At 46.0% G+C, this 20170-nt stretch overlaps 1 protein-coding gene across 1 annotated transcript in view; it reads left to right on the top strand.

Moving 5' to 3' along the window:
- The window catches only part of lrrk2 (leucine-rich repeat kinase 2), a 200750-nt gene that overhangs the window by 154219 nt on the left and 26361 nt on the right, over positions 1–20170 (top strand). The window contains exons 15-29 of the mRNA XM_072434807.1: positions 1342–1486; positions 1621–1760; positions 1932–2066; positions 3234–3401; positions 3560–3827; positions 4036–4224; positions 4514–4611; positions 4855–4927; positions 5021–5205; positions 7552–7808; positions 10727–10875; positions 10945–11038; positions 12017–12203; positions 17566–17747; positions 19828–20045. Of these exons, the coding sequence (XP_072290908.1) occupies positions 1342–1486; positions 1621–1760; positions 1932–2066; positions 3234–3401; positions 3560–3827; positions 4036–4224; positions 4514–4611; positions 4855–4927; positions 5021–5205; positions 7552–7808; positions 10727–10875; positions 10945–11038; positions 12017–12203; positions 17566–17747; positions 19828–20045 (2488 nt within the window). The remainder of the gene's footprint in view (positions 1–1341; positions 1487–1620; positions 1761–1931; positions 2067–3233; positions 3402–3559; positions 3828–4035; positions 4225–4513; positions 4612–4854; positions 4928–5020; positions 5206–7551; positions 7809–10726; positions 10876–10944; positions 11039–12016; positions 12204–17565; positions 17748–19827; positions 20046–20170) is intronic.

Raw genomic sequence — 20170 nt, forward strand, 5'->3', positions numbered from 1 at the left:
CTCCTGCTGTAGAACGTTCTAACACACATGTTCTCCTGCTGTAGAACGTTCTAACACACATGTTCTAACACACATGTTCTCCTGCTGTAGAATGTTCTAACACACATGTTCTAACACACATGTTCTCCTGCTGTAGATCGTTCTAACACACATGTTCTAACACACATGTTCTCCTGCTGTAGAACGTTCTAACACACATGTTCTAACACACATGTTCTCCTGCTGTAGAACGTTCTAACACACATGTTCTAACACACATGTTCTCCTGTTGTAGAACGTTCTAACACACATGTTCTAACACACATGTTCTCCGGCTGTAGAACGTTCTAACACACATGTTCTAACACACATGTTCTCCTGTTGTAGAACGTTCTAACACACGTTCTAACACACATGTTCTCCTGCTGTAGAACGTTCTAACACACATGTTCTAACACACATGTTCTCCTGCTGTAGATCGTTCTAACACATGTTCTAACACACATGTTCTCCTGCTGTAGAACGTTCTAACACACATGTTCTAACACACATGTTCTCCTGCTGTAGAACGTTCTAACACACATGTTCTCCTGCTGTAGAACGTTCCAACACACATGTTCTAACACACATGTTCTCCTGCTGTAGAACGTTCTAACACACATGTTCTAACACACATGTTCTCCTGCTGTAGATCGTTCTAACACACATGTTCTCCGGCTGTAGAACGTTCTAACACACATGTTCTAACACACATGTTCTCCTGCTGTAGAACGTTCTAACACACATGTTCTAACACACATGTTCTCCGGCTGTAGAACGTTCTAACACACATGTTCTAACACACATGTTCTCCTGCTGTAGAACGTTCTAACACACATGTTCTAACACACATGTTCTCCTGCTGTAGATCGTTCTAACACACATGTTCTCCGGCTGTAGAACGTTCTAACACACATGTTCTAACACACATGTTCTCCTGCTGTAGAACGTTCTAACACACATGTTCTAACACACATGTTCTCCTGCTGTAGAACGTTCTAACACACATGTTCTAACACACATGTTCTCCTGCTGTAGAACGTTCTAACACACATGTTCTAACACACATGTTCTCCTGCTGTAGATCGTTCTAACACACATGTTCTCCTGCTGTAGAACGTTCTAACACACATGTTCTAACACACATGTTCTCCTGCTGTAGAACGTTCTAACACACATGTTCTAACACACATGTTCTCCTGCTGTAGATCGTTCTAACACACATGTTCTAACACACATGTTCTCCTGCTGTAGATCGTTCTAACACACATGTTCTCCTGCTGTAGATCGTTCTAACACACATGTTCTCCTGCCTCCTTACAGTTCATGAGCAGCTCGTCCATACAGAGGGCGGGGCTGAAGGTTCTCTCCGCTCTGGCCGACAGCTCCGGTGCCGTGGACCTGCTCTGCCAGCAGGGGGCGATAGACACGGTCCTGCACACGCTCCAGATGTTTCCGCGGGACAGAGGTAACGTGGAAGGACGTATCCGTGGCGACGCGGGAGGACGTCTCCGTGGCGACGCGGGAGGACGTCTCTGTGGCGACGCGGGAGGACGTCTCCGTGGCGACGCGGTCACACCTTTAACGCTGTGTTGTGTTCAGAGATCCACTTCTGGGGCCTCACGCTGCTGCAGCATCTCGTCGTGAGGAAGAAACTGTCGCGGATGATTTTACCGGTTTTGGCGTCGGTGGCGGTCGAGTCGTTGGTCCAGTTCAAAGACGACCGCGAGATGCAGCTCAAGGTCAGACGCTCAAGGTCGTTCAACACCTGCTTTGAACCGGCCGTTGTTCCTTTTCTTTGGCGTCTCACTCCGGCGGGCGTTCCCTCGTCAGGATTTGTGTTAGCGTGTTCCACATTTCTCTCTTTTGTACGTTTGACCTTTGACCTCGGTGTTCTTCTCCGTGTCCTTCAGTGTTTCCAGGTTTCTCTGCGGATGATGGAAGCTTGCACTGGAGCCGCTGCTCAGCTCCAGAAACACGACTTTGATCGCCACGTCTTTCATCAGCTCCGAGAGGAAAGTCTGGAGCAGGTCCTGAGCAGCAGCGCGGTGAGTGAGGGCCCGACGAGGGCCCGATACTAACGAGGGCCCCACGAGGGCCCGACAATAACGAGCGTGTAACTGCCTCACGTGTTCTGCTCCTCGTGCATGAGGAGCAGAACACGCATGTGTGTTCAGGTCTAACACTCGTGTGTTCAGGTGTAACACTCGTGTGTTCAGGTGTAACACTCGTGTGTTCAGGTGTAACACTCGTGTGTTCAGGTCTAACACTCGTGTGTTCAGGTTTAACACTCGTGTGTTCAGGTCTAACACTCGTGTGTTCAGGTTTAACACTCGTGTGTTCAGGTTTAACACTCGTGTGTTCAGGTGTAACACTCGTGTGTTCAGGTGTAACACTCGTGTGTTCAGGTCTAACACTCGTGTGTTCATGTTTAACACTCGTGTGTTCAGGTCTAACACTCGTGTGTTCAGGTGTAACACTCTTGTGTTCAGGTTTAACACTCGTGTGTTCAGGTTTAACACTCTTGTGTTCAGGTTTAACACTCGTGTGTTCAGGTGTAACACTCGTGTGTTCAGGTGTAACACTCGTGTGTTCAGGTTTAACACTCGTGTGTTCAGGTGTAACACTCGTGTGTTCAGGTGTAACACTCGTGTGTTCAGGTGTAACACTCGTGTGTTCAGGTTTAACACTCGTGTGTTCAGGTGTAACACTCGTGTGTTCAGGTTTAACACTCGTGTGTTCAGGTGTAACACTCGTGTGTTCAGGTTTAACACTCGTGTGTTCAGGTGTAACACTCGTGTGTTCAGGTGTAACACTCGTGTGTTCAGGTGTAACACTCGTGTGTTCAGGTGTAACACTCGTGTGTTCAGGTTTAACACTCGTGTGTTCAGGTGTAACACTCGTGTGTTCAGGTTTAACACTCGTGTGTTCAGGTTTAACACTCGTGTGTTCAGGTGTAACACTCGTGTGTTCAGGTTTAACACTCGTGTGTTCAGGTGTAACACTCGTGTGTTCAGGTTTAACACTCGTGTGTTCAGGTTTAACACTCGTGTGTTCAGGTGTAACACTCGTGTGTTCAGGTTTAACACTCGTGTGTTCAGGTGTAACACTCGTGTGTTCAGGTGTAACACTCGTGTGTTCAGGTGTAACACTCGTGTGTTCAGGTGTAACACTCGTGTGTCTCGTGTGTTCAGGTGTAACACTCGTGTGTTCAGGGCCGGCTGGTGTGTCTGGCTCTGTCTAAACTCTGGTTGGACTCAGAGCTTCATCACTCAATGTTGGAGAAGTCGTGTGAAGAAGGCGACGCGGCGATGGCCGAGTGTCTGATCGAACTCGGGGCCGACATCAACGCTAAGTCCAGATCAGAACCGCTCATCGTCCAGGTCTGAACCAGCTGCATGTTCTCCCTGTGTCATTGTGGCAGAGTGGTTAGCAGGGCTCCTGGGAGCCAGGACTGGACCAGGACCGGACCAGGACTGGACCAGGACTGAACTGTGACTGTAGCCCTGACCCTGTGGCCCTGACCCTGTGGCCCCTGCAGGTGTGCGAGCGTGGCGGGCCCCTGGAGCTGGTGGAGCTGCTCTTGAGTCGCGGGGCGCAGGAGCAGCACATGCGGCGCGCCCTGGTGGTGAGCGTGAAGCGTGGCGACGGGGCGGCGGTGGTGCAGCTCCTGGGACGCCTCGGTCTGGACCCGCCCAGCTCCTCTCTGTGTCTGGGCGGGTTCAGACTGGGACGGCTGGACGCCGCCTGGCTCAGCGCGCTGCTGTCCGAGAGGGGGCGGAGCCACAGCTTCAACTCACGATACAACAGTACGAGCTTCACGTCGGGAAACTACTATCCAGTTATTTAGGTTGAGCTTATGACGGTGTCACTTTTATTATATTCAAAAGACATAATATTAAGTTTTGTTTTCCTCTGGACGATGTGTTAGCGTTAGCGTTAGCATTAGCTGTTCCTCTGCTCTTTTGTTCTTGACATTTGCAGCTCTGTGTAGTAAATGTTTTCTCTGTGTCTCAGGTAAAGGGATGAACCTGGCGCGGTACGTTCTGTCTCTGCAGCGTCTGAAGAGCGTGTCGATGCCGCTGCGCTCGCACACTGACCCCTGTCTGACCTCAGGGTACATCTCCGACGAGAGCGACGACTCCTGCTTCAGCTTCATGTCCACGGACGAAGGACTGGTGCTCCACGACGACCTGGAGAGCGACGGTAACTACAGCTGTTATTACTGTTATTACTGTTGTTATTACTGACCACGACCCGGAGAGCAACTGTAACTACAGCTGCTATTACTGTTGTTATTACTAACGACGACTCGGAGAGCGACTGTAACTACTGTTATTACTGTTATTACTCTGTTGTTTCTCTGTTATTACTCTGTTATTACTCTTATTACTCTGTTATTACTGTTATTACTCATTTATTACTGTTATTACTCATTTATTACTGTTATTACTCTGTTATTACTAATTTATTACTGTTATTACTCTGTTATTAGGCAGTGACTCCGTGGCAGGGCCCCTGTCACCTAAAGCCCACTGTCAGTCTTCAGAGGAGCTGAGGAGCCGGAGCCGCCGCCGTCACGCCAGCGCCGAGGTCAGAACGCTGTAGACTGACCGCTCCATCTCTTCTCAGCTCGTCCGGTCACTTTTTTGCTTTCAACCGTCACAAACACGTGATCAATATTTACGACCACAAAACAAAGTCATGTTTAGAAAAACAAAAGGCTGTGACTCTGGGCTTCGCACCAACACTTTTCACCGGTTTACTTAAACCTGCCGAGCTCTGATTGGCCGTTGAGGCCACGCCCGTGTAAATCGGTGCGTTTGTGTTTTCCAGGGCGTCGCCGCGGAGACCGATCACACGGAACCTTTACAGAAGAAATACGGCCGGACCGGATCCTTTCAGAAATGTAAGAATTTAATATTAAAAAACATATCGATAAATACATTTGAACCAAATAAAGACTAAAATAAAGAGCTTTGTCTCTGTCTTGTCCCTCCAGTGTTCCTGGAGGCCTCGCCGTCCAGAGACCGGGACCGGATCCGGCTCCTGGACTTATCGGGGAACGAGCTGGACTCGCTCAGCTGTTTGATGGACGACGGCTCGGTCCAGCAGCAACTGGACTTTTTACAGAGACTGGACCTGAGCCACAACAGCCTGCTGGACTTCCCCCCCCAGCTCTGCCAGGTACCAGACCGGGTTAGACCGGGTTAGACCGAGTTAGACCGAGTTAGACCGGGTTAGACCGGGTTAGACCGGGTTAGACCGAGTTAGACCGAGTTAGACCGGGTTAGACCGGGTTAGACCGAGTTAGACCGGGTTAGACCGGGTTAGACCGAGTTAGACCGAGTTAGACCGGGTTAGACCGGGTTAGACCGGGTTAGACCGGGTTAGACCGAGTTAGACCGGGTTAGACCGGGTTAGACCGGGTTAGACCGGGTTAGACCGAGTTAGACCGGGTTAGACCGGGTTAGACCGAGTTAGACCGGGTTAGACCGAGTTAGACCGGGTTAGACCGAGTTAGACCGGGTTAGACCGGGTTAGACCGGGTTAGACCGGGTTAGACCGAGTTAGACCGGGTTAGACCGGGTTAGACCGAGTTAGACCGGGTTAGACCGGGTTAGACCGGGTTAGACCGGGTTAGACCAGGTTCAGACTGGGTTAGACCTTGTTTTATTTGATTTGTCTCCTTTGTCTTGAGTTGTTTTATATTATCCTTGGTTTTATCTTCTTCTTTAACCCGTTACATCCTCCTGAGGCCGGCGCATTCTCCATATCTCTAATATTCTCTTACATCATCACTTTTATTTCCGTGGTCAATTCCATAAGTTATACATCATTTTAAAGATTATTTTCTCAACAAAACGAATATGTCATTGATTTACATTGAATAATTTGCCCCAAGAAGCAATTGCCAAACATGACAAACTCACGTCCTGTTTGTGTTTATGACGAAGGAAACGGCTTTAATTCTGTTCATCCTTGTACTCAGTCTGTTCATAAAGAACAACAATATACACTTGTATTTTTACTGACGTTTTCACATTTCCAGATATTGTCAAGTAAACAAAGTTTTCTTCTTTGATGATGGTCAGGCTTAAGGCTCGTCCATAACAAACGACCTGTTTGACTTATAAGATGGTGTTTGGCATCGATCTTTTCTTCAGACTGTTAGCTACAGAATCAGACCATCCGACGCGCAAAGCTAACGTGTTTTTAGCCACATAGTTAACGTCAGCAGTGACTTAGCAGACTTTGATTGACATGTTATTCTAGCCAATAGGAATAGCTTTAGAATGGGGGGCGGGACTTAGGGGTCCCGCACACAGAATGCTCTGTATTCACGTGCGTAAAGGCTGTAAAGAGCCTAGATTTTTCGGCAGGAGGCGACTAGATTTTACGCATAACGTTTTCTGGTTTTATTAGCCTTTTGGACGCACATTTTGTTAGATATATTATTATACCAATACAAAAATAAAATAAAAAATATTATAATTTTCTTTGTTTTTTTTCATCTTTATATGGGAAATTCATGGTAAACTCATATTGACACCTTTTCACATACATTGTTTTTAGCAGTTATAATAGTATTAGTGGATCTACAAAACATCAAAATGTATGTTTTATCATCATAGAGGAGCAAAAATTGTAATAAAACAGTTTGGCACATATTTGGGTCACTTGAATATACTTTTTGATACAAAAAGGCACCAACGGCACCAAAATGCTTCTGTTCTAGAGATCTGAAACTTGACACAGTTGTTGTCATGACGACAGCATGTGCAGTGAACAGCATAAACACAATGAAGTATGTCCTGCTCAGGACCTTTACACATGGACAATATTCAGGCGAGACTAAAAAAAGGATGTTTTGTTTATGTTTGGGCCTCTGTAGTGTGAGTTCTGAAGCCCTGACAGTGTGTCATGTGCACATCTGCAGAAACTAGAAGGCCTAAGCTTTCCCATGATGCATCACACTCACATGTGGAACATAACATCCTCTTTTAATAAGCAATGACATGTGGGTCCAACCATTGTGCACAGGGCCAAAGAGGTGGATGGAAAAAGGTTAAATTTAAACAAAAATGGAAAGAGTCAGGAGCATGAAAAACACTAAATAGATAAAAAACATTCTCAAAATGTAAGAAATATATGAAGAAATATGATTTGCAGATGGAATAAGCTCCTGTGGCTCATGTGGCTCATGTGGCTCATGTGGCTCATGTGGCTCATGTGGCTCATGTGGCTCATGTGGCTCATGTGGCTCCTGTGTCTCATGTGGCTCATGTGGCTCCTGTGGCTCATGTGACTCATGTGGCTCCTGTGGCTCATGTGACTCATGTGACTCATGTGGCTCATGTGGCTCATGTGGCTCATGTGGCTCATGTGACTCATGTGGCTCATGTGGCTCCTGTGGCTCCTGTGGCTCATGTGGCTCATGTGGCTCCTGTGGCTCATGTGGCTCATGTGGCTCATGTGGCTCCTGTGGCTCCTGTGGCTCCTGTGGCTCATGTGGCTCCTGTGTGTGTGCAGAGTCTGAAGGGCCTGAGTCGTCTGGACCTTCAGGGGAACCAGCTGGACCGTTTCCCCTCCGAGCTCCTGACGCTGCCCTCACTGAGCACGCTCAACCTGTCCAGGAACTGTGTCCACTCGCCTCTGCTCTTCAGCTCGTCCTGCTCGTCCTGTTGTCCCACGCTAAGACATCTCAACATGTCCTTCAACAAGATCCAGGAGTTTCCTCTAGACGTGAGCCGGGTCATGAAGCACCTGGAGGAGCTGCTCATGGAGGGGTAAGACACCACACCAGGAGACAAGAGGGGACAGGAGACCAGAGGGGACAGGAGACCAGAGGGGACCAGAGACCAGAGAGAACAGGAGACCAGAGGGGACAGGAGACCAGAGGGGACCAGAGACCAGAGAGAACAGGAGACAAGAGGGGACAGGAGACCAGAGACCAGAGACCAATAGACCAGAGGGGACAGGAGACCTGAGACCAGAGACCTGAGACCAGAGACCAGGACTAATGGGGAAAGTCTGGAAACACAGGGGTAAATCTAGACTAACATGATTTTTCCTGCTAAAAGAATCTATCAAACTATAAACATGAGGCTGTGTTTGTGTTTGATGGTGTTTGATGTGATGTTTGATTGTGTTTGATGGTGTTTGATGGTGTTTGATGGTGTTTTGATTGTGTTTTGATTGTGTTTGATGGTGTTTGATGGTGTTTGATGGTGTTTGATGGTGTTTTGATTGTGTTTTGATTGTGTTTGATTGTGTTTGATGGTGTTTGATGGTGTTTGATGGTGTATGATGGTGTTTGATGGTGTTTGATTGTGTTTGATTGTGTTTTGATTGTGTTTGATTGTGTTTGATGGTGTCTGATGGTGTTTGATGGTGTTTGATGGTGTTTGATTGTGTTTGATTGTGTTTTGATTGTGTTTGATTGTGTATGATGGTGTTTGATTGTGTTTTGATTGTGTTTGATTGTGTCTGATGGTGTCTGATGGTGTTTGATGGTGTTTGATTGTGTTTTGATTGTGTTTGATGGTGTTTGATTGTGTTTGATTGTGTTTGATGGTGTATGATGGTGTTTGATTGTGTTTTGATTGTGTTTGATTGTGTATGATGGTGTTTGATGGTGTTTGATTGTGTTTTGATTGTGTTTGATTGTGTTTGATGGTGTCTGATGGTGTTTGATGGTGTTTGATTGTGTTTTGATTGTGTTTGATTGTGTTTGATGGTGTCTGATGGTGTTTGATGGTGTTTGATTGTGTTTGATGGTGTTTGGTGGTGTTTGATGGTGTTTGATTGTGTTTGATGGTGTTTGATGTGATGTTCGATGGTGTTTGATGGTGTTTGAGGGTGTTTGATGGTGTTTGGTTGTGTTTGATGGTGTTTGTTTGCTGGTGTTTGATTGCGTTTGATGGTGTTTGATGTGATGTTTGATGGTGTTTGATGGTGTTTGATGTGATGTTTGATGGTGTTTGATTGTGTTTGATGGTGTTTGATTGTGTTTGATGGTGTTTGATGGTGTTTGATTGTGTTTGATTGTGTTTGATTGTGTTTGATGGTGTTTGATGGTGTATGATGGTGTTTGATTGTGTTTTGATTGTGTTTGATTGTGTTTGATTGTGTATGATGGTGTTTGATGGTGTTTGATTGTGTTTGATTGTGTTTTGATTGTGTTTGATGGTGTTTGATGGTGTCTGATGGTGTTTGATGTGTTTGATTGTGTTTGATTGTGTTTTGATTGTGTTTTGATTGTGTTTGATTGTGTTTGATGGTGTCTGATGGTGTTTGATGGTGTTTGATGGTGTTTGATGGTGTTTGGTGGTGTTTGGTGATGTTTGATTGTGTTTGATTGTGTTTTGATGGTGTTTGATGGTGTTTGATGGTGTTTGATGGTGTTTGATGGTGTTTGATTGTGTTTGATTGTGTTTGATGGTGTCTGATGGTGTTTGATGGTGTTTGATGGTGTTTGATGGTGTTTGATTGTGTTTGATGGTGTTTGGTGTGATGTTCGATGGTGTTTGATGGTGTTTGATGGTGTTTGATGTGATGTTTGATGGTGTTTGATGGTGTTTGATGGTGTTTGATGTGATGTTTGATGGTGTTTGATTGTGTTTGATGGTGTTTGATTGTGTTTGATGGTGTTTGATGGTGTTTGATTGTGTTTGATTGTGTTTGATTGTGTTTGATGGTGTTTGATTGTGTTTTGATTGTGTTTGATTGTGTTTGATTGTGTATGATGGTGTTTGATGGTGTTTGATTGTGTTTGATTGTGTTTTGATTGTGTTTGATGGTGTTTGATGGTGTCTGATGGTGTTTGATGTGTTTGATTGTGTTTGATTGTGTTTTGATTGTGTTTTGATTGTGTTTGATTGTGTTTGATGGTGTCTGATGGTGTTTGATGGTGTTTGATGGTGTTTGGTGGTGTTTGGTGATGTTTGATTGTGTTTGATTGTGTTTTGATGGTGTTTGATGGTGTTTGATGGTGTTTGATTGTGTTTGATGTGTTTGATGTGGTTTGATGGTGTTTGATGGTGTTTGATGTGATGTTTGATTGTGTTCTGATTGTGGTTTGATGGTATTTGATGGTGTTTGATTGTGTTTGAGGGTGTTTGAGGGTGTTTGATTGTGTTTGATGGTGTTTATTTGATTGTGTTTGAGGGTGTTTGATTGTGTTTGATGGTGTTTGTTTGCTGGTGTTTGATTGCGTTTGATGGTGTTTGATGTGCTGTTCGATGGTGTTTGATGGTGTTTGATGGTGTTTGATGTGATGTTTGATGTGATGTTTGATGGTGTTTGATTGTGTTTGATTGTGTTTGATTGTGTTTGATGGTGTTTGATTGTGTTTGATTGTGTTTGATGGTGTATGATGGTGTTTGATTGTGTTTTGATTGTGTTTTGATTGTGTTTGATTGTGTTTGATTGTGTATGATGGTGTTTGATGTGTTTGATGGTGTTTGATTGTGTTTGATGGTGTTTGATGTGATGTTTGATTGTGTTTGATGGTGTTTGATGTGATGTTTGATGGTGTTTGATTGTGTATGATGGTGTTTGATGGTGTTTGATGGTGTTTGATTGTGTTTGATGGTGTTTGATGTGATGTTTGATGGTGTTTGATTGTGTTTGATGGTGTTTGATGGTGTTTGATGGTGTTTTGATGGTGTTTTGATGGTGTTCTTGTGACGTTTGTGCGTCGCAGGAACAGCGTCCGCGCTCTGTCGGCTCCTCTGACTTTACCAGACCTCAAACTCCTGGACATCAGCAAAAACAACGTGGAGGAAATGTCCGGAGACTTTCTGAGCGACTGTCCCAAGCTGGAGGTGTTGAGCGCGTCCACAAACCGACTCTGTGAGCGAGCGTCCCTGTTCATGCTGAGGAAGGAGCGGGATGACCTTTAACCTCTGTGTGTTCTCTCAGCTGACCTCTTGCTCCTGCCTCTGAAAGTGACCACTCTGAAACTCGCAAACAACAGCTTCAGCCACGTTCCAGACGCGATCCTTCGGCTGCCGAAGTGAGACTCGTGACACTCGCAATCTCATTATCTCAGATCAAATGTAACACTGTTGTTTTCATGTTGGACAGCCACAGCCGCCTCGGGACGGCCCAGAACGGCTGATTCAACAAACGTGTTTGTCTCATTGTGTGTAAAGATGGTCTTATGTCGTCTTGTGTGTGTCTCATTGTGTGTAAAGATGGTCTTATGTGGTCTTGTGTGTGTCTCATTGTGTGTAAAGATGGTCTTATGTCCTCTTGTGTGTCTCATTGTGTGCAAAGATGGTCTTATGTCGTCTTGTGTGTGTCTCATTGTGTGTAAAGATGGTCTTATGTCGTCTTGTGTGTGTCTCATTGTGTGTAAAGATGGTCTTATGACATCTTGTGTGTGTCTCATTGTGTGTAAAGATGGTCTTATGTCCTCTTGTGTGTGTCTCATTGTATGTAAAGATGGTCTTATGTCGTCTTGTGTGTGTCTCATTGTGTGTAAAGATGGTCTTATGTCGTCTTGTGTGTGTCTCATTGTGTGTAAAGATGGTCTTATGTCCTCTTGTGTGTGTCTCATTGTGTGTAAAGATGGTCTTATGTCGTCTTGTGTGTGTCTCATTGTGTGTAAAGATGGTCTTATGTCTTGTGTGTGTCTCATTGTGTGTAAAGATGGTCTTATGTCGTCTTGTATGTGTCTCATTGTGTGTAAATATTGTCTTATGTCTTGTGTGTGTCTCGTGTGTAAAGATGGTCTTATGTCGTCTTGTGTGTGTCTCATTGTGTGTCCATTCATTTTGGACATAATTGAGGTGAATAAACGATAGTCTCGTTCAGAATAGAGATAGTCTCTATGAGGCACAGTCGCTCCTTGGGGCCTGTGAACAAGGCGCCTCAGGACCTCAGTAACTCTCGATGGACTAGGACCGGTTTATCGTCGAAGTGGAGAAACTTGACTGTTCTTTACAATTACATTCATGTTGTGTCTTTTCGTCTCTGTCTCCGTCCACAGCCTGCGCTCAGTGGACATGAGGAACAACAGGATTGTCTCTCTTCCTGCTCCGTCCTGTTGGTCGTCGCTGAACCTTCGTGAGCTCATGTTCAGTAAAAACCTCATGGAGACTTTGGACCTGAGTTCAGATGTGTTCAGATGGAGCCGACTGGAGAAACTGCACCTGAGCGACAACAAACTCACACAGGTACACAACAGACTCACACAGGTACACAACAGACTCACACAGGTACACAACAAACTCACACAGGTACACAACAGACTCACACAGGTACACAACAAACTCACACAGGTACACAACAGACTCACACAGGTACACAACAGACTCACACAGGTACACAACAAACTCACACAGGTACACAACAGACTCACACAGGTACACAACAGACTCACACAGGTACACAACAGACTCACACAGGTACACAACAAACTCACACAGGTACACAACAGACTCACACAGGTACACAACAGACTCACACAGGTACACAACAAACTCACACAGGGACACAACAGACTCACACAGGTACACAACAAACTCACACAGGGACACAACAGACTCACACAGGTACACAACAAACTCACACAGGTACACAACAGACTCACACAGGTACACAACAGACTCACACAGGTACACAACAAACTCACACAGGTACACAACAAACTCACACAGGTACACAACAGACTCACACAGGTACACAACAAACTCACACAGGTACACAACAGACTCACACAGGTACACAACAGACTCACACAGGTACACAACAGACTCACACAGGTACACAACAAACTCACACAGGTACACAACAGACTCACACAGGTACACAACAAACTCACACAGGTACACAACAGACTCACACAGGTACACAACAGACTCACACAGGTACACAACAAACTCACACAGGGACACAACAGACTCACACAGGTACACAACAAACTCACACAGGTACACAACAAACTCACACAGGGACACAACAGACTCACACAGGTACACAACAAACTCACACAGGTACACAACAAACTCACACAGGTACACAACAAACTCACACAGGTACACAACAGACTCACACAGGTACACAACAGACTCACACAGGTACACAACAGACTCACACAGGTACACAACAAACTCACACAGGTACACAACAGACTCACACAGGTACACAACAGACTCACACAGGTACACAACAAACTCACACAGGTACACAACAGACTCACACAGGTACACAACAGACTCACACAGGTACACAACAAACTCACACAGGTACACAACAGACTCACACAGGTACACAACAAACTCACACAGGTACACAACAGACTCACACAGGTACACAACAGACTCACACAGGTACACAACAAACTCACACAGGTACACAACAGACTCACACAGGTACACAACAGACTCACACAGGTACACAACAGACTCACACAGGTACACAACAAACTCACACAGGTACACAACAGACTCACACAGGTACACAACAGACTCACACAGGTACACAACAAACTCACACAGGGACACAACAGACTCACACAGGTACACAACAAACTCACACAGGGACACAACAGACTCACACAGGTACACAACAAACTCACACAGGTACACAACAGACTCACACAGGTACACAACAGACTCACACAGGTACACAACAAACTCACACAGGTACACAACAAACTCACACAGGTACACAACAGACTCACACAGGTACACAACAAACTCACACAGGTACACAACAGACTCACACAGGTACACAACAGACTCACACAGGTACACAACAGACTCACACAGGTACACAACAAACTCACACAGGTACACAACAGACTCACACAGGTACACAACAAACTCACACAGGTACACAACAGACTCACACAGGTACACAACAGACTCACACAGGTACACAACAAACTCACACAGGGACACAACAGACTCACACAGGTACACAACAAACTCACACAGGTACACAACAAACTCACACAGGGACACAACAGACTCACACAGGTACACAACAAACTCACACAGGTACACAACAAACTCACACAGGTACACAACAAACTCACACAGGTACACAACAGACTCACACAGGTACACAACAGACTCACACAGGTACACAACAGACTCACACAGGTACACAACAAACTCACACAGGTACACAACAGACTCACACAGGTACACAACAGACTCACACAGGTACACAACAAACTCACACAGGTACACAACAGACTCACACAGGTACACAACAGACTCAAACAGGTACACAACAGACTCACACAGGTACACAACAAACTCACACAGGTACACAACAGACTCACACAGGTACACAACAGACTCACACAGGTACACAACAAACTCACACAGGTACACAACAAACTCACACAGGGACACAACAGACTCACACAGGTACACAACAAACTCACACAGGTACACAACAAACTCACACAGGGACACAACAGACTCACACAGGTACACAACAAACTCACACAGGTACACAACAAACTCACACAGGTACACAACAAACTCACACAGGTACACAACAGACTCACACAGGTACACAACAAACTCACACAGGTACACAACAGACTCACACAGGTACACAACAGACTCACACAGGTACACAACAAACTCACACAGGTACACAACAGACTCACACAGGTACACAACAGACTCACACAGGTACACAACAGACTCACACAGGTACACAACAGACTCAAACAGGTACACAACAGACTCACACAGGTACACAACAAACTCACACAGGTACACAACAGACTCACACAGGTACACAACAGACTCACACAGGTACACAACAAACTCACACAGGTACACAACAGACTCACACAGGTACACAACAAACTCACACAGGTACACAACAGACTCACACAGGGACACAACAGACTCACACAGGGACACAACAGACTCACACAGGTACACAACAAACTCACACAGGTACACAACAAACTCACACAGGGACACAACAGACTCAAACAGGTACACAACAGACTCACACAGGTACACAACAGACTCAAACAGGTACACAACAGACTCACACAGGTACACAACAGACTCACACAGGTACACAACAAACTCACACAGGGACACAACAAACTCACACAGGGACACAACAGACTCACACAGGTACACAACAGACTCACACAGGTACACAACAAACTCACACAGGTACACAACAAACTCACACAGGTACACAACAAACTCACACAGGTACACAACAAACTCACACAGGTACACAACAAACTCACACAGGTACACAACAAACTCACACAGGTACACAACAAACTCACACAGGTACACAACAGACTCACACAGGGACACAACAAACTCACACAGGGACACAACAGACTCACACAGGTACACAACAAACTCACACAGTGACACAACAGACTCACACAGGTACACAACAAACTCACACAGGGACACAACAGACTCACACAGGTACACAACAAACTCACACAGGTACACAACAGACTCACACAGGTACACAACAAACTCACACAGGTACACAACAGACTCACACAGGTACACAACAAACTCACACAGGGACACAACAGACTCACACAGGTACACAACAAACTCACACAGGTACACAACAAACTCACACAGGGACACAACAGACTCAAACAGGTACACAACAGACTCACACAGGTACACAACAAACTCACACAGGGACACAACAGACTCAAACAGGTACACAACAGACTCACACAGGTACACAACAGACTCACACAGGTACACAACAGACTCACACAGGTACACAACAGACTCACACAGGTACACAACAGACTCACACAGGTACACAACAAACTCACACAGGTACACAACAAACTCACACAGGGACACAACAGACTCACACAGGTACACAACAGACTCACACAGGTACACAACAGACTCACACAGGTACACAACAGACTCACACAGGTACACAACAAACTCACACAGGGACACAACAGACTCACACAGGTACACAACAAACTCACACAGGTACACAACAAACTCACACAGGGACACAACAGACTCACACAGGTACACAACAAACTCACACAGGTACACAACAAACTCACACAGGTACACAACAAACTCACACAGGTACACAACAGACTCACACAGGTACACAACAAACTCACACAGGTACACAACAGACTCACACAGGTACACAACAGACTCACACAGGTACACAACAAACTCACACAGGTACACAACAGACTCACACAGGTACACAACAGACTCACACAGGTACACAACAAACTCACACAGGTACACAACAGACTCACACAGGTACACAACAGACTCAAACAGGTACACAACAGACTCACACAGGTACGCAACAAACTCACACAGGTACACAACAGACTCACACAGGTACACAACAAACTCACACAGGTACACAACAAACTCACACAGGTACACAACAGACTCACACAGGTACACAACAGACTCACACAGGTACACAACAAACTCACACAGGTACACAACAGACTCACACAGGTACACAACAGACTCACACAGGTACACAACAAACTCACACAGGTACACAACAGACTCACACAGGTACACAACAGACTCAAACAGGTACACAACAGACTCACACAGGTACACAACAGACTCACATAGGTACACAACAAACTCACACAGGTACACAACAAACTCACACAGGGACACAACAGACTCAAACAGGTACACAACAGACTCACACAGGTACACAACAGACTCAAACAGGTACACAACAGACTCACACAGGTACACAACTGACTCACACAGGTACACAACAGACTCACACAGGTACACAACAGACTCACACAGGTACACAACAGACTCACACAGGTACACAACAGACTCACACAGGGACACAACAAACTCACACAGGGACACAACAGACTCACACAGGTACACAACAGACTCACACAGGTACACAACAAACTCACACAGGTACACAACAAACTCACACAGGTACACAACAAACTCACACAGGTACACAACAGACTCACACAGGTACACAACAAACTCACACAGGTACACAACAGACTCACACAGGTACACAACAGACTCACACAGGTACACAACAAACTCACACAGGTACACAACAGACTCACACAGGTACACAACAAACTCACACAGGTACACAACAAACTCACACAGGTACACAACAGACTCACACAGGTACACAACAAACTCACACAGGTACACAACAGACTCACACAGGTACACAACAAACTCACACAGGGACACAACAGACTCACACAGGTACACAACAAACTCACACAGGTACACAACAAACTCACACAGGTACACAACAAACTTACACAGGTACACAACAGACTCACACAGGTACACAACAAACTCACACAGGTACACAACAAACTCACACAGGTACACAACAGACTCACACAGGTACACAACAGACTCACACAGGTACACAACAAACTCACACAGGGACACAACAAACTCACACAGGTACACAACCCCAGAGACAACACTCACACAGCTAACCTAACACAAACCTAAATATAACTAAATCGTTCTTGTACGGTCACTTCTTGTCCAGATTCCGGCTGAGATCGGTCAGCTCGACGGCCTCACTTCTCTGGACGTGAGCAGAAACACTGGTCTGCGCTCGTTTCCAGATGAAATGGGAAAACTGGTGCGACTCTGGGATCTTCCTCTGGACGGACTCAAACTGCAGCTCGACCTGAAGCTCATCGGCTCCAAGACCAGAGACATCATCAGGTACAGGACCAGAGACATCATCAGGTACAGGACCAGAGACATCATCAGGTACAGGACCAGAGACATCATCAGGTACAGGACCAGAGACATCATCAGGTACAGGACCAGAGACATCATCAGGTACAGGACCAGAGACATCATCAGGTACAGGACCAGAGACATCATCAGGTACAGGACCAGAGACATCATCAGGTACAAGACCAGAGACATCATCAGGTACAGGACCAGAGACATCATCAGGTACAGGACCAGAGACATCATCAGGTACAGGACCAGAGACATCATCAGGTACAGGACCAGAGACATCATCAGGTACAGGACCAGAGACATCATCAGGTACAGGACCAGAGACATCATCAGGTACAGGACCAGAGACATCATCAGGTACAGGACCAGAGACATCATCAGGTACAGGACCAGAGACATCATCAGGTACAGGACCAGAGACATCATCAGGTACAAGACCAGAGACATCATCAGGTACAGGACCAGAGACATCATCAGGTACAGGACCAGAGACATCATCAGGTACAGGACCAGAGACATCATCAGGTACAGGACCAGAGACATCATCAGGTACAGGACCAGAGACATCATCAGGTACAGGACCAGAGACATCATCAGGTACAGGACCAGAGACATCATCAGGTACAGGACCAGAGACATCATCAGGTACAGGACCAGAGACATCATCAGGTACAAGACCAGAGACATCATCAGGTACAGGACCAGAGACATCATCAGGTACAGGACCAGAGACATCATCAGGTACAGGACCAGAGACATCATCAGGTACAAGACCAGAGACATCATCAGGTACAGGACCAGAGACATCATCAGGTACAGGACCAGAGACATCATCAGGTACAGGACCAGAGACATCATCAGGTACAGGACCAGAGACATCATCAGGTACAGGACCAGAGACATCATCAGGTACAGGACCAGAGACATCATCAGGTACAGGACCAGAGACATCATCAGGTACAGGACCAGAGACATCATCAGGTACAGGACCAGAGACATCATCAGGTACAAGACCAGAGACATCATCAGGTACAGGACCAGAGACATCATCAGGTACAAGACCAGAGACATCATCAGGTACAGGACCAGAGACATCATCAGGTACAGGACCAGAGACATCATCAGGTACAGGACCAGAGACATCATCAGGTACAGGACCAGAGACATCATCAGGTACAGGACCAGAGACATCATCAGGTACAGGACCAGAGACATCATCAGGTACAAGACCAGAGACATCATCAGGTACAGGACCAGAGACATCATCAGGTACAAGACCAGAGACATCATCAGGTACAGGACCAGAGACATCATCAGGTACAGGACCAGAGACATCATCAGGTACAAGACCAGAGACATCATCAGGTACAGGACCAGAGACATCATCAGGTACAGGACCAGAGACATCATCAGGTACAGGACCAGAGACATCATCAGGTACAGGACCAGAGACATCATCAGGTACAAGACCAGAGACATCATCAGGTACAAGACCAGAGACATCATCAGGTACAGGACCAGAGACATCATCAGGTACAGGACCAGAGACATCATCAGGTACAGGACCAGAGACATCATCAGGTACAGGACCAGAGACATCATCAGGTACAGGACCAGAGACATCATCAGGTACAAGACCAGAGACATCATCAGGTACAGGACCAGAGACATCATCAGGTACAGGACCAGAGACATCATCAGGTACAGGACCAGAGACATCATCAGGTACAAGACCAGAGACATCATCAGGTACAGGACCAGAGACATCATCAGGTACAGGACCAGAGACATCATCAGGTACAGGACCAGAGACATCATCAGGTACAGGACCAGAGACATCATCAGGTACAGGACCAGAGACATCATCAGGTACAGGACCAGAGACATCATCAGGTACAGGACCAGAGACATCATCAGGTACAGGACCAGAGACATCATCAGGTACAGGACCAGAGACATCATCAGGTACAGGACCAGAGACATCATCAGGTACAGGACCAGAGACATCATCAGGTACAGGACCAGAGACATCATCATGTCCCGTGTCCTCCAGGTTCCTGCAGCAGCGTCTGAAGAAGGCGATGCCGTACCACCGGATGAAGCTGATCGTCGTGGGAAACTCGGGCGCCGGTAAAACGAGTCTGATCCAGCAGCTCACCAAGGCCAAGAGGTCACAGGTCACGGCCAAACCAAACGCTAGCATCCAGGTCTGTGATTGGACCATCCGTGAACGAGACAGGAAGATGGTCCTCAACGTCTGGGACTTTTCAGGTCAGAGAAGGTTAACAATGTAACTGCGGTTCTATGAATGAACAGAATTCCCAAACAGGAACTTGTCTTTAAGCGCAACATAAAACATAAAAAAATTATAAAAAAACAACCTTTAAAAGTCAAAA

This window comes from Eucyclogobius newberryi, unplaced genomic scaffold (genome assembly GCF_026437365.1).
Source record: "Eucyclogobius newberryi isolate DKJ021-1_F unplaced genomic scaffold, fEucNew1.0.hap1 SCAF_7, whole genome shotgun sequence".
Classification (NCBI taxonomy): Eukaryota; Metazoa; Chordata; class Actinopteri; order Gobiiformes; family Gobiidae; genus Eucyclogobius; species Eucyclogobius newberryi.